Here is a 22,827-nt window from a genome sequence, read left to right on the forward strand (position 1 = left end):
GACTTGTTACAACGTGTTGGTGTGAGTCATTTTTGAAGGCACTACACATGTAACAGGTTTAGTTTTTGGGCTGCTGCTGCTGCTCATGGTTGACGTTGCTTGCCCCGTGCTGCGTCAGGTTCTACCTGTGCGAGCGGCTGCTGGTGCTGTGGGCCCTCTGGCTGGAGCCGCTGGTGAGCGCCCAGCTCGAGCCCTGCTTCCCGGGCCGCCTGCCCCAGCGCATGCTGCACGACCTGGCCGACTCGGAGCGTGCCGCCACGCACTACACGCAGTACCGCCTGGAGAAGCTCGACCGCAGCCTTGCCTCCTTCTCCGACGAGGTGAGGGGGGAGGCGGGTGCTCCGTCCGGTGAGGCGGGGACAGCCAATGTCGTCGGGCCGAAAGGGGGGAACCAGTGGAGCCGTGAGGGCGTGCGCTGCTGGTGTCAGGGTCTCGGCGTGAGCAGCATCGGTGATCAAAGAGGCCGGGTGGCTCTGGTCAAGGTGCGGAGCCGGCACCGCTGAGATTCTGGGTTCAAAACCAGGCAGCAGCCCGCGATTAAACCGGATTCTCACGTGTGGTGAGGTTATGGTTATAAGCCTGGTTGATAATGACTGCACAAAGAGATATTTGGCCAAAATCACAGCCATGTGACTGTAATGGTTCGATTGCCATGTGACAAACGACTTCTTAGTGGCAAGCGTATGGGAAAGCGCTGCCCAGGACTGTGTAGAACTGATGTCACCCCTCTCTCAACACGAACGGCTCATTCTGCGGGAGTACGGCATGGAGACCTTGTCTCGCGACGTGACACCGATGGCGCAGTTGGAATCGAGGGTAGAGATGGAAAGGCGGTGTGAGCGATGCGCCCAAGGAGGCTGTTGGCCACACGGCCCGACACCCACTGCCTCCGTGCCAACTTCTGTCTGGGTGCAGGAGATGGAAGACGAAATGGAAGAGGAGGAGGAGGAGGGGGAAGGGGGGAGCCCTTCCGCTTTTGCCCCAGAGCTGCAGGTCATGGTGCTCTCATCGGCCTTCTGGCCCGTACCCCCTTCCGCGCACATGGCCCCCCCAGCGGGGATGCTGCCGCCACCATTGCTCGACTTTGTGCAGGAGTACACAGAGTTCTACTTCACAGGTACGCATAGCTACATTTGGACGTGTACGGCACGCGTACGTATAGCTACGCGCAGACGTCTATGTAGTTGCACGTTGTCCACTGCTGGTCGTGCTGCTTGTTTGACCACCGTGCCAATTAGTGCAGGTCGGTAATGCCCGCAACTAAGTCAGAATGCATACTTGGAAACAACTACGCACACGGATGTGTACACATGCCCGTGTGTGTCTGTGATATTGCATGGCCCCACGTTGTGGTTATAATGGTTCGCACACGGGACACGGCTCGATCCCGCGGCGTGGCAGTTGAAACAATCACGCAAGCTTCCTCAATCTCCCCCCAGCTTCGTCCACCCCAGCCGGAATAAATGTGTACAAATCATAGTGTGTGTCACCAGATCTCGTGCAGTGGGGTAAAGTGTGGGTACTCCCACCTCTTCCAAGATGTCTGACCAGGCTAATAGAGTAGGCCAAAATACCCTTCTGACAGCAGTAGTATGACCAAGAAATTGCAGGGCTGCACCTTTGCCCTATATCATTTGATCACGTAGCGTGTTCCTTCTTTCCCAGGCCGCGTCGTGCTCTTGTTGGTTTCAGTGCGGTTGTGTTTCACTGCTGCGTGCGACGTGCAGAGCAAAGGCTGTTTGGCGTTTGGCACCAGCAGCCCAAGAGGCTGCAGTGGACGTGGCTGGGCCGCGCTGTGCTCGCGTCGCCAGACGGTCGCTTCTCGCTGCTGCTCTCCACCCTGCAGATGTTCGTCCTGCTGCTCTTCAACCGGCAGCAGGTGAGGAGCCTCCGGGCCCACGCTTTCTTCTTGCGCGCGCAGCGATCGGCGATAGAGCGCTCACCGATTCGCTCTGGTCGCTCGCTCGCTCGCTCGCCGGTGAAAGGTTGCTTCCTTCTCACTCTTTTGTGGCTACTGCCAGGGTTGCTGTTCCCTCGAACGTCACTTTGTTTCCTCTACCCACGTTGAGGACAAGGTCTATGATGAGACTGAATGTCTCGTCTCATCCGTACTGACGGTCACTGCTTTGTGCGTTCTCAGATGCGCTTCTGCGGCCGTCTGGAACGCTCTTCCTTCCGATATTAGGAAGCCACTGGAACTATGCACTTTTAAATAATTTAGATTGAAAACTCTTGTTTTTAGAACTGCTTTTTGTGTTTAGTTTGTGGTCCTTCCTCCACACCTCGGATTAGCACGGTTGACTATGTACAGTGCAAAAGAAGTTCAACAGAGATAGGTGACCCCCGCACCTACGACCTAATTGGTTCCTGGACGACGGTCACAAGTTGAGTTGTCGTCAATCGAACCCTTATTTACCATAGGCACATGTCACAACGCTAGTCTTGCTGCTTCGCTGTGGAATTCCCTCTTTACCCAAGCTCTTATAACAACCTTGCTTTATTTCAAGAAACGCATTGCGCTTGTTATCTATTTCACCTTAATGGTGTTATTTGTTGCTGGCCACTGAGCATTTTTGACATTTGGGCCGTGCTTCGCTACCATCAAACAAAAGAACAAAGTAATCCTTGGGAACCGGTGAACCACACTGCGACGCGGCTGCTGAGTTCGGCACGTGATGGCCGCGTGGTGGCGCACAGGAGGTGCTCGTGGAGGAGGTCGCACGCGTGACTGACGCGGCGCCGTCCCTGCTGCGCCCGGCGCTTGCTGCCCTGCTGCGGCCCAGCGGGGTGCTCACCTCGAGCGACGCCGACCTCGACTCGCTCACGGGTGAGAGAGCACGCGGAGCACGCCCCACGCACACTCTATCGACGCACGCGCACATCTACGCAGACAACATGCTCGCGAACACCCACGCACATAGCATGCACTACACGCTTACGCAAACCACCTAAACCCTCGTGCAGCGTACGCAATAAACCCCATTCGCCCCACACACATGCTAAACCCGACTCACCCCACACACACAGTAAACCCTACTCGCCCCACACACCACACGTGTGCGCCGTTAGGGGTGCTGCGGATTAACGAGACGGCCCTGGAGGCGATGAGCTCCAGCGGCGATGGGCCCGTGTCGCTGCTGCCAGCGCAGACGTACCCGGCGAGCGAGGAGCTGGTGACGCGCCTGCTGGAGCGCAAGAAGAACGTGCTCTCCTGCGCCATCATGCATATTCTGAAGGCCGAATTGGAGCTGCACATCGACCACCTCGTCCACAAGGCACGGCGTTTTCGGCATCGCCTGTAACCCGGCGTGGCGCGTGACGGGGCTGCGTGGCGGCGCCGCAGCTCCGGAATTGGATCCGGAATCGGAACTTGTGTGTGATTTTGTTGGTCGGGTGTCGGATGTAGCAGCCGCCTGTGCGTGCTCTGCATCGTCGGTCTTGTTTCACGCTGGTGTGACGTCGGAGCTGCGCATGCGAGTGTGTGTGTGTGTATGTGTAGAGAATCTATCGAAATTGAAAGAAATACAAAATAATTTTAACCGTTCGGATAGCTACCGACTTTGTGCTGCGTGGAAGCAAATCATCAAATAATACTTTGTTTAAATGCATGCCTATACAGGGCACCATACTTCAAAAAGGGATTACCATTGGTATGGCTATTTTAATACACACAATGGACAGGAAGGACAAGATCAAAGGACTCGCATAATGTGCTTGCATAATGTACGTTGGCTCCTGAATAACCCCTCCGCCCACTTTGTGCAAGAGCGCAGAAGTTTGGTCACCACATCTATGCCTCTATATAAGGAACGAAACAGGTGGACTTATAAATCTCCTGATTAAGCTAGTTGTAATTACTGGCAAAACGTCGTACTCAGATTGTAAATGTTGTGGCTTGGCTCTCCAACACACCGGTGTGCTGTCCTAGTGACGAATTGGCCACGTTCTGTTTACGTGACAACCCTTACTAGTTGGCTGTGTCGGGTGATTGTGGGTTTTAACGACACATATATTTACGCGATCTAACCCCCAAAAAAATGTCTTATGGATGAAATTGGTCGCGAAAGCCTCCTGCGTGTTAAATGTGTGTACTGTGCTGATGCGGGGTAGAGGATGGTTAGCACGTTGCACTACGAACCTGGCGGCCCGAGTTCAGTTCCCGCTCGTCGCCTACGCCAGTGACAATTATTTGAACCGGTCCTGGGCCTCCCCTAGGTCGACTCAGCCTCTAATGAGTACCAGATGAAATGTGTAAACATCACCACTGGGGAGACAAATGTCGCCGGGAATGGTGTTGGCCACCCACCCGCTCGTGTACCGTGCCAGCTTTCATAGGTGCGCGCTAACAGCACTTGCCCCCAACAGTCTGGTCAGGCTGTTGTGTGGGGGGAGTCGTATCGTGATTGGCACGCTCTTGCTATCAACCCGATGACCCGAGTTCAAGTTCCGTTCACGACCAACATTCGTGACGAATATCTGAACTGGTCATGGCTTCCAGTAAGAACCATCTGGTATGATCTGTGAATACCACCACTGCGGATACAAAGGCGGTCGGGCATGGTGCTGGCCACCCACTCCCTTGTGTGTGGTGGTGGCCTTCATAGGTGATCACTAATAGCGCTTGCAGCAGCGTGCTGTCGTGGCTATATGGAGGATCTTTTTTGCGCGGGCCCAGGTGGTGGAGGTGTGTCAGAAGGGCAGTCTGGGCGGTCGCACCTTCGCACGCTTCACCTGCAGTGCTGTGGAGGTCAGCTGGTGCATCGAGCGCCTGCTGCACAAGGGCTACCTTTGCCGGGAAGACGACAGCCCGCAGGTGTGTGTCTGTTCGTGTGTTTGAGAGAGGAGCGGTAGTGCAGCGGTTGGCGTGCTGCGCTACGAACTCGGCAACCCGAGTTCGATTCCCGCTCGCGGCCAACACCAGTGATGATTATCTCAAATGAGTACCTGGTGCGGTGTGTAAAAACATTGCCACTGGGGAGACAAAGGCAGTCGGGTGTGGTGTGGTGTTGGCCACCCAACCCCCTCGTGTGCCGTGCCAACCTTCATAGGTGTTCGCTAACAGCACTTGCCTCAACAGAATGTTATAAGGCTACATGGGGGATCTTTGTCTTTGTTTGAATGGGGCAGAATTGAAGATCCTACTGCCAAACCTCTCCCGGTGGCAGTGGGCGATTTGATGTGGATCACATCTGATGCACGAGTGGCGATGATTACGAGACGAATGTCACTGAACAGAACGCGTCGTGAGCAGCCGCCCTTTATATGCACTTCTACCCGGCGGAATGACAAATGTTCATTCAGTTCTTGACTGGATATCAAAATTCGACTTGACCCTTTTAATTGTGAGGCGACCCCGTGTCTGTAGAACCGCATGTGATCGTTACGTCACTCAGCGGTCGTCCCGCAGCGATTCCGCTCCTATACTAGCCACGTGTTCCTGTCCACGCGCACACGAGTGTGAATCATCAATGTCGATGCTTTTGTTACTAAATTTGACAGAGAATGGGTTTTAAAAGCCATTTCTCCCAGCTGACTTTCTTCCAGGAAGTATATTTCACATTGATATATGTTCGAGCCCTGTATTCAATTTCTTCTTGAGTTCTCACCTCCCTAGTTATTACTTGAAACTAGTCCCTGGCAATGTGCAGGTGCTGTACTACGTCCCATCCGACCCCGCCTCGCCGGACAAACGGCGTGCCTACTCGAGCTGGCGACACCTCGACACGATCAGCAATCACGGCCGCGCGGGCACCGTGGCGCCCTGCCACGCACCTGGTGACGCCACCGTCCCCAAACAGGCAAGGGGGCGCAACCGCGAAATGGCTCGCTCCTCTACACCTCCCTCCCCGTCATCCCTCCTCCCTCCTCGTCTTTATTGCCCCCTCCCTCTCCTGGAGCGAGCGAACCCTGCGGCTCCTGTGGCTGCACCCGCACTTAGCCGCCTTAAGCACTTCGGTGAGCAGCCTGATGCCGCCAGGTTGTTCCGCGTGGGGCTGCACGATGGGGGGTGATGGAGCGTGCGTGTGTCCGTGCGTGCGTCTGTTGTGTGGTCGCGGTGTAGGTGGTGCCCCAGGTGGAGGTGGCACTGAGCTCGCGGTGGCTCAGTGCGGGCCGCACGCTCTCACAGGAGGACGTGAGGCGCCTCATGACCGGCGGCATCGCCCAGGTGCGGCTCTCTCCGCCCCTGTCTCCCCCCCACGCCACTCTTCTTGGTCTCTGGAGTTGCGCCAATCCTCGGGTTCCTTTTCCGTGCAAAAGCCCATCATGTTTAACTTGGAACAGTGATTACTGTTGCTGTACAAAGCAAATATTTGGCTGAAGGTGGAATCCTGCTGCTTTCACAACTGGGCTAGAGCACCCAGTTCCTCACATGTTAAAATCCAGAGTAAAGCAGCAGTCCAGGTGATTGTTGATCCAGCACTGGGTCGGCTTCCTCTCTTCTATTACTTTGACCATGGTTACTGTTCTCATCGATTCATCCATCCATGCTGACAACTCTGCCTAGCAGGCTGTTTCATCTCATCCCCACCATTCAACCACCACACACACTTCACCTCGCACCCCTCCACTTGGGAAATCCCATCGTTTCTTTTCCCAAGCTCTGACAATAATAACCGTGCTCTACTCAAGCAACACATCAACTCTTGTCTGTTCAAACTTTGATTGTGCTTTTTGTTGCTGGCACGCTTAATGTTTTCCGGGCCTTTGGGCCTGTGCTCGTCATCTCTTTAAACGACGATTAACGCATCTGCACCGCCTCTTCCTCCTCCTCCTCCTGCTGCTGCTCGCCACGCAGGTGCAGGAGGTGCTGGGCCTGAGCGTGACCGTGGCCGAGCACCTGCTGGTGCACTGCGGATGGAACATGGACGTGCTGCTGCAGCGCTTTGCGGAGGCTCCCGTCGAGCTCATGCGCGCCGCCGGCCTGGCCGTGCGCAACGCGCCGCCCCCCGCCCCGCCGCCGCTGGCCCCGGCGCCCGCCGACACCTGCCCCGTCTGCCTGCTCACCACGGTGGACCACATCGCGCCGCTCTGCTGCCGCCACTCCTGCTGCAAGGTGCCCCGTCGCACTCGGATGCGCACAAGACGAGCGCCGAATGCGTGCCGCTTGTGTGTGTCGTGTGTCGTGCGTGGCATAGGGGATGGGATGTGATGCTGTGTGTGTGTGTATGTCGGTGTATTGTGTGGAGCGGTAGTGTCGTGGTTAGCGCGGCGCCGCTACGAACCCGGCGCCGCGAGTTCGATTCCCGCTCGCTGCCAACACCGGTGGCGGATATCTGAATCGGTCCAGGGCCTCTCTATCGAATCCGTCTTAAATCAGTACAGGAGTCCCCCACTATCAGTTGCCTCATTATGCTTATACTATGCTAATGAATTGGGAACATTTTCGTGTAAGGGTAATGTTTCGCATGTGTTAAATATGGTGTTTATGAGTGACGGTGTCTGTTGGGCAAGAGCAGTCGTGCAGCTGTTTAAAGCCCTGCGCTATGAACCCGACCACCCAGGTTTGAGTGCCGCTCACGGCCAACACCGGTGACGATTATCTGCACCAATCTTCTGCGGCCGGGCATCGTGCCTTCATCAGTGCTCGCTAACAGCACTTGCCCCAAACAGTCTGTTACTGGACTTTTGTGAAAAAGAGTTTTTCATAGCTCTCGGATTTTTCCAGATTCTGATTCTGAGGGCTGTACGGGGGGGATCTTTGTCGGTTGGGAGTGGTGGCGCAGTGGTTATCGCACTGGCGCTATAAATATCCCTCCACGATGTGGAGGGATTCTCCTGCACTTGGCGGACTGAAACTGACCTCGACAATGTGTACCTCCACTGCTCACCCCAAGAGGCCTCAATCAGCAAAGCCCTTCAACCGTCTCTGGGAAGTTCTATCGAATGATTTGTTTTTTTATTATTAGTGAAAATGTATGTTAACTTATAATCGTATGTATTTTTGTGCACTCTATGACATTAAGTCACGCAATTTTGATTTCAGAATTATCGGCTAGGAACACAACCCATTATTTTAACATTATGCCTCTGTGAAATTCGCATTCGTTTGAAGTCATTTAGAGTTAAATATCATTTCCCAGCAACGCATCTCCTAGGTATAGCGGGGGATTCCTGTACCTGGTGCGGTGTGTGATAGAAATCAGTGCTGGGAAGACAAAGGTGGTCAGGCATTGTGCTGGCCACACGACCCTTTCGTGTGCTGATTACAGGCCTTGGCAACTAAGAGCACTTCATGTCAAACAGTCAAAGGATGCCCCCAGTGGCAGCTGTCCCTGTGTGGTACAGGATGACTCGGCACCAGCCTGTAGCCAGGCTATAGCCTGCCAGTAGAGGATGGTGATTGCTGAAGGTGACTGGCACCACCACGCTGGGTGGTCTGCATGATGGATCTTTGTCTTTGTGCAGTCGTGCTGGAGGGAGTATCTCTCCATGAGAGTGGAGCAGAACATGGTGACGAACTGCAAGTGCCCCATCTCGGAGTGCCTGGCCCAGCCGCCACCAGATTTCATCCGCAGCATCCTGGAGCAAGATGCCGAGGCATTGGCAATGGTCGGCACCACGCGCACGCATGCACACATGCATGCACCCATGCATGCACACATGCATGCACACCTGCATGCACGCACTTGTGTGGGCACCATAATGAGCACGGGCTCTCTACTCGTACCTAGGCCGCTGCTCCATTTCATGTTTCTCTGACCTTGCAATCGGCCTCCTGCTCAAGTCACGACTGCTGCAGAATGAAGCAGCGAGCCTCTGCTCCCCCGCTTGCACGATGACAACCACGCTGCTATGCTCGTGTCGGAGTCCGTGCCGATCCCGTTTTTGGATTGAGTCCAAGATTTCCAGTGACGGTCTTCAAGATTGTTTGTAGGGTGGCACCTGAGTACTTTACCCCACGCATTGCTCTCGACTGCCCTGTGCATGCTCCTGGTGAAGCCGTGAGCAAATCTGCCAAAGCCTGGGGGGTGGGGGAGAGGTCATTCCTTAGGGTTTGCTGCTCCCCTACCATGGATCTCTTCACCACCAGAGCGCGGTGCATCGCGTGCTCACTCTGTCAGTCTTGACTGAAGATGGCTTTGTCCCTGAAGCCTGTGCACCTAGGCCATGTTAAATACTGCAACTGTTGTTGGGGAACTACCCTGGTTTAACGGGCAGCGCACTTGACTCGCAATCCAGAGGTCGCCATTTCGATTCTGTCTCCCGGCACCTCTATCCACCCAGCAGCATAGATACATTCACCACCGTCGATCGAGAGGTCATGTGTGGTGGGATAAAGTGTGGGAACTCCCACCTCTTCCGACACGTTTGGTCAGTTGGAGAACAGTTGGCCAAATGCTTTCCAGAGCTCGCTCTCGTGGATGCCCTTCCGCCAGCAGTGGCGTGAATCGGTTATTGCAGGGCTGCACCTTTACTTTCATTCATTTTTTCATTTAAGTATAATAATGACATTTGTCCTCAAGGGCCATGGAGACACTGGTTGTGCGTAAATGCTGCAGACACAAGAGTCTCACTGCGCAGTGTGGTACTCACGGTTTGACCCAGCGCATGCGCTTTGCCCCGCCGCAGTACAATCGCGGGCTGGTGCGCTGCTACGTGGAGAGCTGCACCAACCTCACGTGGTGCACCAACCCTCAGGGCTGCGACCGCATCCTGTGCACCGACTCGATCGGCCACGCTGGCACCTGCGCCAAGTGCCACTGGAGCTCCTGCTTCTCCTGCAACTTTCTGGAGGTGTGGGGACGTGGAGAAACGGGCACGAGTGTGTGGGTAGCGACTGGGCATGCGGGTATTGATAGCCGTCTTGGCCTTCCGGTGGAATTTCTCAGGTTCAGCAGCAATCGTTGTCTTTGTGATTCACGTGTGAGCAGGCGCACTACCCTGCCAGCTGTGGGCACATGTCCCAGTGGATGGACGACGGCGGGTACTACGAGGGCATGAACTCGGAGGCGCTGAGCAAGCACCTGGCCAAGCTCATCTCCAAGCGTTGCCCCAGCTGCCAGGCGCAGATCGAGAAGAACGAGGGCTGCCTCCAGTGGGTACCACCACCGCTGTGGCCATCGTCACTGCGACCGCCACCGTCGTCATCGCTTCCATCGTTATCACCGCTACCACCAAGTCCACCACCGTTAATGTCATCATCATCACCACTTCCAACATTATCGCTCCCATCACTATAATCCTCATCACCGCTACCACCTCCGCCATCATCACCACTTTGTTCACATATGGGCAAAATACATTAATCTGACATTACTGGAGTCATGTAGGATAGGTACAGAATGCCACTTCCCTGTGTCTCTTATCCCTTGAATACGAATTACTTCGATACCAATTACTTTGAGCTGTGTCATTTAGTTGCCAAATTACAAATATAATTACATTTCATATTTAATTCCCTTTTTTAATTACTTTATTTAAATACTTCCCCCAGGGTAGCCTCTGTATGATTGTGTGTGTTTTGCGGTTGTATGTGTGGGGAGCAGTAGTGCAGTGGTTAGAGCGCTGCACTATGAGCCCGATGACCCAATTTCGATTTGCACTCGCAGCCAACGGCAGTAATGATTATCCTAGGCCCTCCCCTAGGGTGAGTCGTCCTCAAATAAGTACCTGGTGCGGTGTGTAAACATTACCACTCGGGAGACAAAGGCGGCCGGGTGTATTGCTGGCCACCCACCCCCTTGTGAGCCGTTCCGGCCTTCATAGGTGCTCACTAACAGCACTTGCTTCTACAGTCTGTTGAGGTTATACGGAGGATCTTTGTTATATATGTGCATACTCATGTATGTTCCCCAGCAGTCTGTTGAGGTTATACGGAGGATCTTTGTATGTGATCGTGTGCAGCATGACTTGCGCCAAGTGCAACCATGGTTTCTGCTGGCGCTGCCTAAAGCCCTGGAAGCCGACCCACAAGGACTACTACAACTGCTCGGGCATGGTGCGTGTGACGGCACGCTGCCTTACTCACACGGCCCGCCCTCATCACCTCCTCTCCATCAGTGGGATTGCACGTAGCAGTAATCATCACTCACCCCCCCAACTGGCAGACTAATGCCCGCTTGCAGGCCGGGCGCTGAGTCACCTTGTGCCCACAGGGACAGCTGCCGCGGGCGATGCCTTTTACGCGCGTGTTGAAGTGAGATGTGATGTAAGCCGCTTATCGTGTGTGCAGCACTCCTAGATGCGCCGGCAGCTCTACCACAAACACATTTTCATGGTCATCGTTAATTAATTTGGCCCCATCGTTGACGATTGGGCCAAATTAATTTCTGCCGTCTGTCTCCTTCCCTAGCCAGTCTGCCTCGTTCAGTCTCACTCCGTGTTCTTCCAGATCTCCACTGTCTCTATGTCCGCTGCTCGGACTTGCTGCTCGTGTTTTGTTCCGCTTGTGTGTGCGGCATTGGCTAAGCCCCGGATCCTGTCCCAGCTCCCCGTAACGAAACCCAGCCACTGTGTCTCTTCTCTCATTCACTCAGTCCAATGAAATCGTTTGCACTTCTTATATCAGTGTCTTTATATTGGTTGTATTTGAGTCTCTGCAGTCGATGAACTCGAAGGATCCTTGTCAGCCAACCGATTTTGTCCACTAAGATCCTGCCTTCGCACGGCCCCATGTGTGCGCGATTACCCACAGGCTGTGTCGACAGAAGCGTGGTAAATATTCTTGTGTTGTTGCTGGCTGGAGAGTTTTTTTCAGGTAATTTTTCCGCAATTAATTTCCAAGTGTGCTACAGGCATCCTTCAAATTGCACAGAACAGTGCAACGGTTCCTGTTTAGAGAACGGCCCACGAAAGCGGACATCACAGAGCACTACAGTCAAACCGATATGTCAATTCTTAACGCTGTAATCTAGACAACTTGACCTGGCCAATTCAAGAACCAACGATAACGTGGTGCTTTTCTTGTGGTGGCTGGAGAGTTGAGGTACCTGTTCTCTCGCAGGTGAGCCGTGCGGCCAAACAAGAGAAAAAATTCCACGATTACAACGAGATGTGCATTTTCCACCACCAAGCGCGGGTAAGAGGGAGTGTGTGAACTGGGGTGAGGTTGGATGGTGTGGGAATGTGGCGGCGCCCTGGTTGCATCGCAGCGTGAACAACCAAAGTGCACATAAGGACGTGTCATGGCCAGGGCTGGATTTCAGCCAGGTCGGTGACGCGTCAAATATGTTTGTACCCAGTACACCACATCCTCCATCGTTATGGCTGTGGTTACTTAGCACATGTCACCTTCACAATCTACCAGCGAAGCAGAACATATTCGGTGAAAAACTAAGCCCTGCTTGCAACTGGCGTGGGTGTAGCAACTGAATAAGCTCTTGCAATATCTTGTAAATTTCTGAATATGATTCTGGTTGATGCAATTGCGGGCTTCCGGGTTGGGCTGTATGTTGAGCATTTCTTCTCTCCAGCTTTTGCCACACTCTACTTAACCACGGTCATCTTGAGGAGTTGATTTGAAGACGTCCGCAGTAGTGCGTGGAGAAAATTTGAGAGAAGAGATGAACAACACGCAGCCCAGCCCAGCAAACGGGACTTGGATCACAAGCGGCTAAGAAAACTCGAGATTCCTTGCAAGTGTTTAACACTGACCGTGTGCGTCCCGGGGACAGGAGTTTGCGGTGAAGCTGGCGGCCAGGGTGGCAGCAGCCAAAGAACATCTCCCGCTGCACTCGCTCGTGTTGGTCACGGACGCCTGCAACATCCTCGTGCAAGCCCGCAAGGTAACGAAACCTGCCTTACCTCCACCCGTTCCCATCTCTCCCTGTCTCACCGACTCTCCCCACCTCTCCACGACTTTCCCGGTCCTCACCGTCTCTGCCTGCCTCTCTCCGTCTCTCTCCACCCCTCCCCATCTCTTTCTTCGCATTTCCACCATCTCTCCCGCCTCTCCCCGCCTCTCACCGTTTCTCCCTGTCCTCGCCGCAGTGCCGGTCAAAGCTTCCAAAGTGAGCACTTGCGTGTATGTGTGTGTGTTTGTTCCCAGGTGCTGTCCTACTGCTGTGTGTATAGCTATTACAGCCAGGAGGCTGAGAAGATGACCTCGCTAGAGCAGCAGATGCACAACCTGGAGTTAAACACTAACAGCCTGCAGGTTCTACTCGGTATGTGCATGCGCACAGACACACGTGCGCACGTCGCGGATTGCAGAACCAGAAATAGGACTCCTCCCACTCGCTTGGAACCCTCACGAATGATGCTGTAACTTGCCTTTGAGCTATGACGCATTGTTTAGTGCACTCCACTATGAACTAGGTGACTTGGGTTCGATTTGCAGCCACAGCTAATATCCGTGGCGAGATATAACCCAATTCTGGTCCCCTGCCAGCATCACCCACCCACACTAACTAGCGTGATGAAGTATAGTCGTCACACCCTCATGACCGGCATGGCATGGGGGGGGGGAAGTGGGGCCCTTCGTCCAGCAGGGTATTGGCAAAAGGTTGGTAAACCCACCCATGGGCGCTTGAAGCCGTGTGCCGCCCTGGTAGGGGTACGCGTGTCACACGAGCGCGCGCACCCCCGCTGCGGTGAGCTAGTGGACGACGGCCATTGCAAGCGCCCGCCACTGATCCGTGCGGACGCGACGCTGGCTGTGCACAGAGAAGTCGCTGCTGCATTGTACGGAGTTGGCGTGGTGCGTGCGACTGCTCAAGCCGGTGCACCTGGCGCTAGGCCGCACCATCATCGGACGCATCCAGGAGCGGCTGCTCGCGATTCTGCACGCGTCCACACAGGTTCCGCCACTCGCTCACAGCACCCCACGGCATGCACATCCTCGTTGTTCCCGTCCTGACCGCTGTGGCCACTTCACGCGTGTTTGTTCGGGTTGCGTGGATGTCTCTGCTTTGTGTGTGACGCCACAGGATTTTAGAGTCGGGCTGCAGGCCGAGGGCTCGGCGACAATGGACCGCGATGGGGAGTCGGCCCCAAACGCGGAGAACAGAAACCTCAACATCACCATAGAGTACGTTTCCTGCGACACAGACGCGCAGTGATGGTTTCACTTGCGACTTAAAACTTGGAGTGTGTGCACGAACTTCACTCGTTGATTCCTCCACCCATTGTTGAGGACTTGTTCAACCAGCCTGACTTGCATCTCATTCTGTGTTCAAACATCATACTGCAAATGACAACAACACACTCATCTGTTCACACACCCACTCACTAACTCAGGTAGCAACATTTATTTTGCTGCACTCACATTGTTCCACTTTGGAATTCCCTCCCATTATCTATTTTCTTTTGCTCATATAATAACCGTGCTTAATTAAAGAAAAGTGTCAACTGTTATTTGTTAGAACATTGGTAGTGCTGTTTGTTGCTGTCCATGTGACGTTTTATGCCTTTGGGTCTGTGCTCAGCAATTTGAGTGTGGAGTGAATTGGATGCACGCCAGTCTCACGCACACAGGCGGCGGACTGCCCCCTCGTGCTTGCATTGTTGATGTGGAGATTTCGTCATTGCAGGTGCACGGAGGCGGAGACTGAAGAGGGTGGTGGAGACGACGGGACGGGCGAAGAGGGGGAGAACGACGAGACTTGGCGCGAGCAGTTTGAGTTTGGGGACACGGAGGACGACTTCACGGACGAGGACGACGAGGATGAGGACGACACGGACTATGTGGATGGGGACGTGATGTTCTCGGGCGAGGAGGATGACTTCTTTTCCTAAAGATGACCATGCGTGCCACCACAATCACTCCGCGCCACTACAACCACCCGCATTCACCGCCACCGTGCACCATCGTGCACCACTGTCTCTCGCGACACTGCACCTTCCGCACACAGCGCGACCCAAGCCATTCCATGGCCACCCGGGGGCGGCCCTGCGTGCGCTTCTTCTTACACTTCCCGTGCTCGTGTCCGTTTCCCCGGCTCTGCCGGCCGCTCCTCGTGGGGGATGAATCCCCGTCGTGCCCCGCGCCATCGCTAGGATGGCCCCGCGCTGCGCCCAGCAGCAGGCCCGTGTGAGCCCTGCTGTTGAAGGGGCGCTCGCTGCAGCTTTGAGTTGTTTTCGTGTTGGCTCGGTTGAGGAGCCATGCACTTGTTGTTGTGAACGTGTGGAGAAATGCAGCTGCACCTGGCCCCTAGGGCCACGGACACACGAATCAAAGAACGTGCACAGTTTAACCTATACGAAAATTTGAGTTTGGAAATATTGCTGAATATTTTACACCATTAAAGTGTAATATTTTAAAAAATAAAGTATATGACGAGTTGGTCTCTGTGTCCGTCGTTTCACTCCTGGACTATGCTACTGTGTTTCTTAGGATTAAGTTTGTCATGATCCCAATAATTGAGTATATTTGGTATTTGCGCCCTTTCTATTGCGCAAGGCTGTTGCAAATCTTTAATGTCCTCCATGAAACGGACGGCTCATTATTATTTACGGTTAATGCACGCATCTGGAACCAGCGTATATGGTGAGATAGGATGGTTCGCAAGATTCGTCCCCATGCCCAGGATCGTTCATCACAGTGGAGGGAGATGGCCAGGCCTGCGATGTCATTTTACAGGTCCGCAGACATGAGACTTACCGTCGCAAAACGGGACCGCAAATATAACGGTCACTGCAGACATTTACGGCATTTATCGGGTACTCAAGGGGGCATGGGGGGCATGTTTTACTACCTGGCGACAGTGTTGCTAATGATAGCGCAACGCTCTGTTCTGACACTGTGCAAGGGTCTCGTAGTGTCACGTGACGGCTGCGTGCGAATGTGTGAAATCTTCCACCATAGTGTTTGAAACTTGTTTGGGCTTTTGGTGTAAGCAGATGTGGTCCCTGTACCACTCTGTCTCCACTAAACGTAATGGGAGTGTTTTCATTGCAGCAGGATATATGTTTAATCGATCACCACGCTCTGTGAATAGGTGTCATCCTCTGTTTTGTTCAGTAAAGGTCAAGTGCCAGGAATTGCAGAAATAAATAAGTTGACAAATTGCAACGAGTCCTTCGTACCTCAAATGCCAGACCCACGTCAATCCACACTTCCAAATTTCTCACCCTAACCGCCCTCAACGCTTCACCCAAATGTCCTTCCCCCTGCACCTCCGATTAGCACGGTTGGCTACGTACGGTGCGAAAGAAATTCAGCATAATACATGACCTAGCCACAATCGTCCCCAAACTCGGTCTGACCTCACAACAATCACACTGACCTCTTCACCACAAGCCTAATCTCTAAAGGCAAGCCCGAACTCCAGCCCATCAGTCAACGCCTTCCACAACGCATATATTTCTTATCATGATTGTTTACCGACTCGAGACCTTGAACACCATCGTAATCTCAACTTGTAAGACGCCGCTGAGCAGTATTCACTCTTGCCGACAGAAGGCGCGAGGAGGAACCACAGACGAGAGGCTGAGCCGGTGCCAACAAATAGCCCCGCTATCTTCTATGACGGCGTTATCGGCCAATTCATGAGCGTTTACCTCAGGGAGGAAACGAGCACCCTGGGGGAAAGCCCTTCCACGCAGATGGGGCCCGTGGAATCCACAGTTTTGCTGTGCAGCGCCGCCTCCTGGCGAGCCAGGAGACGGCTCATTGTCGAGACACCCAGGGGGGAAGGGAGTTGCGCAACGTCCGCGTGCGATGATCCACCAACCCTGGCTGCCTGCACATCGCTGGATCACAGCCACGGTGGGGGGGGCTGGGTGGGAGGGGTTGCGTGGGGGGTTGAGGGGAAGGTTCAGGGGTTGGGTGAGGGGGTTTGAGGGGAGGGGGTTTGAGGGGAGGGGGTTGGAGGGATGGGGGGTGAGGGGAGGGGTGAGGGTTTGAGGGGAGGGGTAAGGGGGTTTGAGGGGTTGGGAGAGGGTTGAAGGGAGGGGAGGTGAAGGGAGGAGTTTGGTGAGGAGTGAAACTGAGCAGGACCCTCTGGGCAGTGGTGGCGATGCACCAACCCCTCCCCTCAACTCCCCCTTACATATTCATATTCTTGATTCTTTCGGTAAAGTCATGTAGAAGGGAAATAATAAAATAATAAACATTTTACCGAAAGAACCAAGAATATGAATCCCTGCAGTCACGAAAGCTTTAAGTCGAAATTGAACCCCCCTCACCCCTCCCCTCAACCCTTCCCCTCCCCTCACCCAACCCCCAACCAAACCCCCCCCTCACCTAAGCCCCTCCCCTCACCTAAGCCCCGCCTCTTCCTCCCGTCGTGCCCTTTTCCGGTGCGTAGACCACGTGACGCCGTTTTGAACTGGGGAGCCAGCGGAGGCGGGCGAGCGAGGGGAGCGAGAAGGAGAAGAAGGAGGAGGAAGAAGAAGGAGAGAGGAGGAAGAAGAGAGTGACGGCGGCGGCGGCGGCGATGTGTGCGCAGCGCTGCGAGGTGACGGTGCGCGGCGCCGTGAGCCAGCGGAGCCTGGGCGCCCTCGTCTGGGAGATCTTCGCTCACGCGCTCTACCAGCGCGGCCAGCTGCCGCTTCCCTACCCGCAGCTGCTGCACTTCCACAGCCGCCTGGTGAGGGAGTGGTGTGAGGTGGAGGGAGTGGTGTGAGGTGGGGGAGTGGTGGGGTGAGTGGTGGGGTGAGTGGTGGGGTGAGTGGTGGGGTGAGTGGTGGGGGGAGTGGTGGGGGGAGTGGTGGGGTGAGGGAGTGGTGAGGTGGGGGGGAGTGGTGTGAGGTGGGGGAGTGGTGGGGTGAGTGGTGGGGGGAGTGGTGGGGGGAGTGGTGGGGTGAGGGGAGTGAGGAGACGCAGGGGCTTGCGGGTCAGGTGCTTTGGGGTTCAGGGGTTTGGTAGTATAAAGGGGTTCTGGGTTGGAGTGTTTAGGGGTGGAGTGTTCAGCGGTAGGGTGTTCAGGGGTGGAGAGTTCAGGGGGTGGAGTGTTCGGGGGTGGAGTGTTCAGGGATGGAGTGTTCAGGGGGTGGGGAGTGTTCAGGGGGAGGAGTGTTCAGGGGGTGGAGTGTTCGGGGGGTGGAGTGTGCGGGGGTGGAGTGTGCGGGGCTGGAGTGTTCAGGGGGTGGAGTGTTCAGGGGGAGGAGTGTTCAGGGGGTGGAGTGTTCGGGGGGTGGAGTGTGCGGGGGTGGAGTGTGCGGGGGTGGAGTGTGCGGGGGGTGGAGTGTTCGGGGGGTGGAGTGTGCGGGGGTGGAGTGTGCGGGGCTGGAGTGTTCGGGGGTGGAGTGTTCAGGGGGTGGGGAGTGTTCAGGGGGTGGAGTGTTCAGAGGGTGGAGTGTTCAGGGGGTGGGGAGTGTGCAGCGGTGGAGTGTTCAGGGGGTGGAGTGTGCAGCGGTGGAGTGTTCAGGGGGTGGAGTGTTCGGGGGTGGAGTGTTCGGGGGTGGAGTGTTCGGGGGTGGAGTGTTCGGGGGTGGAGTGTTCGGGGGTGGAGTGTTCGGGGGTGGAGTGTGCAGCGGTGGAGTGTTCAGGGGGTGGAGTGTTCAGGGGGTGGAGTGTTCAGGGGGTGGAGTGCTCGGGGGTGGAGTGTTCGGGGGTGGAGTGTTCGGGGGTGGAGTGTTCGGGGGTGGAGTGTTCGGGGGTGGAGTGTTCGGGGGTGGAGTGTTCGGGGGTGGAGTGTTCGGGGGTGGAGTGTTCGGGGGTGGAGTGTTCGGGGGTGGAGTGTTCGGGGGTGGAGTGTTCGGGGGTGGAGTGTTCAGGGGGTGGAGTGTGCAGGGATGGAGTGTTCAGGGGGTGGAGTGTTCAGGGGGTGGAGTGTGCAGGGGGTGGAGTGTTCGGGGGTGGAGTGTGCGGGGGTGGAGTGTTCAGGGGGTGGGGAGTGTTCAGGGGGTGGAGTGTTCAGGGGGTGGAGTGTTCAGGGGGTGGAGTGTGCAGGGGGTGGAGTGTGCAGGGGGTGGAGTGTTCAGGGGGTGGAGTTTCAGGGGGTGGAGTGTTCAGGGGGTGGAGTGTGCAGGGGGTGGAGTGTTCAGGGGGTGGAGTGTTCAGGGGGTGGAGTGTGCAGGGGGTGGAGTGTGCAGGGGGTGGAGTGTGCAGGGGGTGGAGTGTTCAGGGGGTGGAGTATGCAGAGGTGGAGTGTTCAGGGGGTGGAGTGTGCAGGGGGTGGAGTGTTCAGGGGGTGGAGTGTGCAGGGGGTGGGGAGTGTGCAGCGGTGGAGTGTTCGGGGGGTGGAGTGTTCGGGGGGTGGAGTGTTCGGGGGTTGGAGTGTGCGGGGGGTGGAGTGTGCGGGGGGTGGAGTGTTCGGGGGTGGAGTGTTCTAGGGGTGGAGTGTTCGGGGGGTGGAGTGTTCGGGGGGTGGAGTGTTCGGGGGGGTGGAGTGTGCAGGGGGTGGATGTGCAGGGGGTGGATGTGCAGGGGGTGGATGTGCAGGGGGTGGAGTGTTCAGGGGTTGGAGTGTTCAGGGGTGCAGTGTTCAGGGGGTGGAGTCTTCAGGGGGTGGAGTGTTCAGGGGTGGAGTGTTCAGAGGTGGAGTGTTCAGGGGTGGAGTGTTCATGGACGGAGTGTTCATGGACGGAGTGTTCATGGACGGAGTGTTCATGGACGGAGTGTTCATGGACGGAGTGTTCAGGGGTGGAGTGTTCAGGGGTGGAGTGTTCAGGGGGTGGAGTGTGCAGGGATGGAGTGTTCAGGGGGTGGAGTGTTCATGGACGGAGTGTTCGGGGGTGGAGTGTTCGGGGGTGGAGTGTTCGGGGGTGGAGTGTTCAGGGGGAGGAGTGTTCAGGGGGAGGAGTGTTCAGGGTATGGAGTGTGCAGGGGTGGAGTGTACAGGGGGTGGAGTGTTCAGGGGGTGGAGTGTTCAGGGAGTGGAGTGTGCAGGGGTGGAGTGTTCAGGGGGTGGAGCATTCATGGACGGAGCGTTCAGGGGGTGGAGCGTTCAGGGGGTGGAGTGTGCAGGGATGGAGTGTGCAGGGGTGGAATGTTCAGGGGGTGGAGTGTGCAGGGGGTGGAGTGTTCAGGGGGTGGAGTGTTCAGGGGGTGGAGTGTTCAGGGGGTGGAGTGTTCAGGGGGTGGAGTGTGCAGGGGTGAAGTGTTCAGGGGGTGGAGTGTGCAGGGGTGGAGTGTTCAGGCGGTGGAGTGTGCAGGGGTGAAGTGTTCAGGGGTGGAGTGTGCAGGGGTGGAGTGTTCAGGGGGTGGAGTGTTCAGGGGGTGGAGTGTGCAGGGGTGGAGTGTTCAGGGGTGGAGTGTGCAGGCGCAAGGTCACTGATTTGTTTAGACCTGACTGACCCCAGGTCGTGTGTGGAAGCGGAGCGGCTGTGTACGCGAGGGGAGGACACGAGGGGGCGACATTCGACATGAAATTAAGGTTTTAATAATTTAGGTGATGTTTATACAGTAATAGAAATGGATTTGTATATAAAAAGTAAAGATACATTTTATCATTATGCCCAGTGTCCTTCACGTGTTAGATGAAGCTGTACCCATGGAGTACAGTCGCTGAACTACAGCATGGTGGCGAGGTTAAATGTTGGATGTGGTGATAGTCGATGTTGCTGCTGATGATGTTAAATGTGATGGTGGAGGTGAATGTGATGATGGATAATGTGTGTGCGGGAGGTGTCTGTTGTTGGATATAGTGGTGGTGATAGTATGGTGTGACAGGTGACTGTTGCGATGTTTGTGGTGATGATGATGGTAGAGGTGGATACATGACGTGGGACACGACGTTATAATGCTGGACGTGACGTTTATAATGTTCGCAATTGCATCTCAGGACAGCAGTTTTGTTAGTGATTGAAGACCGTGGCTTTCGGCCTGGTGTGACCGCCTCCCTCCCCTCCTCCCTGCAGGCAGAGGTGCCCCCCAGGTTAAGGCAAGAAGCACGCACGCTGACGGCCCTACACGAGATGAGAGGCCACCTGGAGACGCTCTTCTCCCTGTCGCACGTGCCCCGGGTCCTCATCCTGCTCGGGCCGAGCCCCGTGTCGCCGCTTGAGCTCTACGAGCTGGACTTCCATGAGCTGGCGCTGGGAGGCAGCATCGATTCACTGTGCCACGCTCGCTACAGCCGCCACGTGTTTCACTCGCTCTTCGTGCAGGATGTGTTTGGCGAGCCGCGCACTCTGCCCGTCACCTCGGCCACACTGCTGCTGTGGGCGCACAGGGACTGTGGCGTCGACTGGTTCAAGCCCAAGCTCAACTACAAGCCGCCCACCCGCGGGAGGAGGGTCGTCGTCACGTTTAGCAACAGCCTGGAGGAGCCGCTGGACACGGCCCTCGGCCAGCCGCGCGAGGACGACTGCGTGTGGTTCCAGGCCCCTGTGGCCATCAAGGGCGTCCTGGACAGTGGGTCAGGCCAGGGTTAGAGGGGCTGATGGTCGGGACCAGCAAGGCCAAAATTCTAGGGATGCTGCAAATTTTAATGTTACTTATTTCAATATTATATCTGAACCGCCTTCCTTACGGTCAATCAAGACAAACTATTAAAGATTCTGCCGTAAACGTATTTATCCATTCAATTGCCTAGTCTCACGTTTATATTTGGGGCAGTGCGAATTTACGCGCTACGTGGTTTTAATTTCAGAGCCGCAGTTTCACACAGGAGAGTCTCTGATTCGCAACTTGTGCATCGGCCGTTTGCAACTCGCATGCTTCGTGTGGCTCCGGGTATGTGCTGCCCCATTGTTCCCATGGCAGATGGAAGCCAGGGAAGTCGAGCTGGAATGTGGTGCTTGCAAGGGTGTCCAGGGTATGGGGACACTATAGTACATCGTACGATTCAAGGTCTGCAATAACACAAACATTTTTGTTCCCGGGTAGTAAGTGTTATTTCCGAATTGCTTATGCCTCAAAAGTACAGAAAACGGCTTTAATGACCAGGACAGTGATATTTAGAAATTTACCTATTTTCCAGAACTTTCCAGATAGTCAGTGCTAAGTAAACTTGGAGTAACTTCTAGAACATTCTAGAACTTTCCAGTAATATAAATAATAGTATAAATACAGGGGCCTTCAACCCACCAGTTCAGTTTAGTTCCAGCTGTGGATACATATCTGCATTTTCTGAGATGGCATCAAGAGGCTGCAAGCATCCGGCAGACGCATTTTGCTATGCCAATTTATTAAAACGAGCGAAAAAGTACTCTGTGGAAGCATCTGCTAAGATGTGTGAGGCCTACAAGGCATATTTCGGCATGCCTGTTGGGGATCAAGACAAATCCTGGGAAACTCATTTCACCTGCGAGCAATGCAAACAACTCTGGAAGGTAAGATGGACAATTGTTCCTCAGAATTTTATGTTATAAAATTTGTTACAATTTTTTAAATTGTAAAAGTAAAATTTTTCAAAATGTTTTACAATTTTCAATGTTATTTTAAAAATATATCATACTCGCGGGGAAGTATCCGGCATTGCCCGGGCGAAAATTTTATTTCAAAACTTCTCTTAAAAACATTACATATACATACACAGATACTCAGCTATTTTGAAAGCCCGGTGAGCCGTTTGCCCATTTGCAGAAGTCCAAAAAGTTAAGAAAGTGGGGAGTAAATAGTTGATATGAAAGGTTTCCGAAAATTGTCGACCCCCCCCTCAAAAAAATGTTTTACCCCCACGTAGGTATATATACCTACACACCCTACATACAACAGTAAGTGGTATCTATTGACTGTAGTATCTACCGACTGTACAGTAGTATCTACTGAGCCAGTCGTAGCTACTGACTATAGTAGTATTTACTGACTGTAGTAACTACTGACCGTAGTAGTATCTACTAGCCATACAGTAGTATCTCCCGACTCTGTAGTAGTAACTACTAACTCTATAGTAGTATCTGCTGACTCTATAGTATCCACTGACTCGTAACTACTAACTCTATAGTAGTATCTACTGACTCTATAGTAGTATCTACCAGAGGTGTGGACTCGAGTCATGTGACTTGGACTCGAGTCAGACTCGAGTCATGAATTTGATGACTTGCGACTCGACTTGG

General features: G+C 54.6%; 2 protein-coding genes across 2 annotated transcripts in view; both read left to right on the forward strand.

Moving 5' to 3' along the window:
• LOC144729811 (cullin-9-like) overlaps window positions 1-15,225 on the forward strand; it is a 36,070-nt gene extending 20,845 nt beyond the window's left edge. Inside the window, exons 25-43 of the mRNA XM_078610320.1 lie at window positions 119-320; window positions 916-1,117; window positions 1,728-1,879; window positions 2,698-2,827; window positions 3,070-3,275; window positions 4,676-4,813; window positions 5,649-5,798; window positions 6,062-6,166; window positions 6,797-7,054; window positions 8,407-8,550; window positions 9,571-9,735; window positions 9,873-10,036; window positions 10,846-10,939; window positions 11,945-12,019; window positions 12,615-12,725; window positions 12,989-13,106; window positions 13,606-13,739; window positions 13,869-13,969; window positions 14,472-15,225. Of these exons, the coding sequence (XP_078466446.1) occupies window positions 119-320; window positions 916-1,117; window positions 1,728-1,879; window positions 2,698-2,827; window positions 3,070-3,275; window positions 4,676-4,813; window positions 5,649-5,798; window positions 6,062-6,166; window positions 6,797-7,054; window positions 8,407-8,550; window positions 9,571-9,735; window positions 9,873-10,036; window positions 10,846-10,939; window positions 11,945-12,019; window positions 12,615-12,725; window positions 12,989-13,106; window positions 13,606-13,739; window positions 13,869-13,969; window positions 14,472-14,676 (2,854 nt within the window). The 3' untranslated portion in view covers window positions 14,677-15,225. The remainder of the gene's footprint in view (window positions 1-118; window positions 321-915; window positions 1,118-1,727; window positions 1,880-2,697; window positions 2,828-3,069; window positions 3,276-4,675; window positions 4,814-5,648; window positions 5,799-6,061; window positions 6,167-6,796; window positions 7,055-8,406; window positions 8,551-9,570; window positions 9,736-9,872; window positions 10,037-10,845; window positions 10,940-11,944; window positions 12,020-12,614; window positions 12,726-12,988; window positions 13,107-13,605; window positions 13,740-13,868; window positions 13,970-14,471) is intronic.
• Window positions 15,226-17,170: 1,945 nt separating this feature from the next.
• On the forward strand, window positions 17,171-21,349 carry MAD2L1BP (MAD2L1 binding protein). Its single transcript, XM_078610322.1, has 2 exons — window positions 17,171-17,471; window positions 20,686-21,349. The coding sequence occupies exons 1-2, from the start codon at window positions 17,319-17,321 to the stop codon at window positions 21,199-21,201; spliced, it is 669 nt and encodes a 222-aa protein (XP_078466448.1). The 5' UTR covers window positions 17,171-17,318; the 3' UTR covers window positions 21,202-21,349.
• Window positions 21,350-22,827: the final 1,478 nt, after the last annotated feature.

The sequence above is a fragment of the Lampetra planeri genome, chromosome 33, assembly GCF_965212315.1.
Source record: "Lampetra planeri chromosome 33, kcLamPlan1.2.h2, whole genome shotgun sequence".
Lineage (NCBI taxonomy): Eukaryota > Metazoa > Chordata > Hyperoartia > Petromyzontiformes > Petromyzontidae > Lampetra > Lampetra planeri.

What these genes read in the sequence shown, in the direction of transcription:
- MAD2L1BP (XM_078610322.1), top strand. Translation starts at nt 17,319, where the DNA reads ATGTGTGCGCAGCGCTGCGAGGTGACGGTGCGCGGCGCCGTGAGCCAG. An exon ending in TGCACTTCCACAGCCGCCTG is followed by an intron (nt 17,472 to 20,685) that starts GTGAGGGAGTGG and finishes TCCTCCCTGCAG; the next exon opens with GCAGAGGTGCCCCCCAGGTT.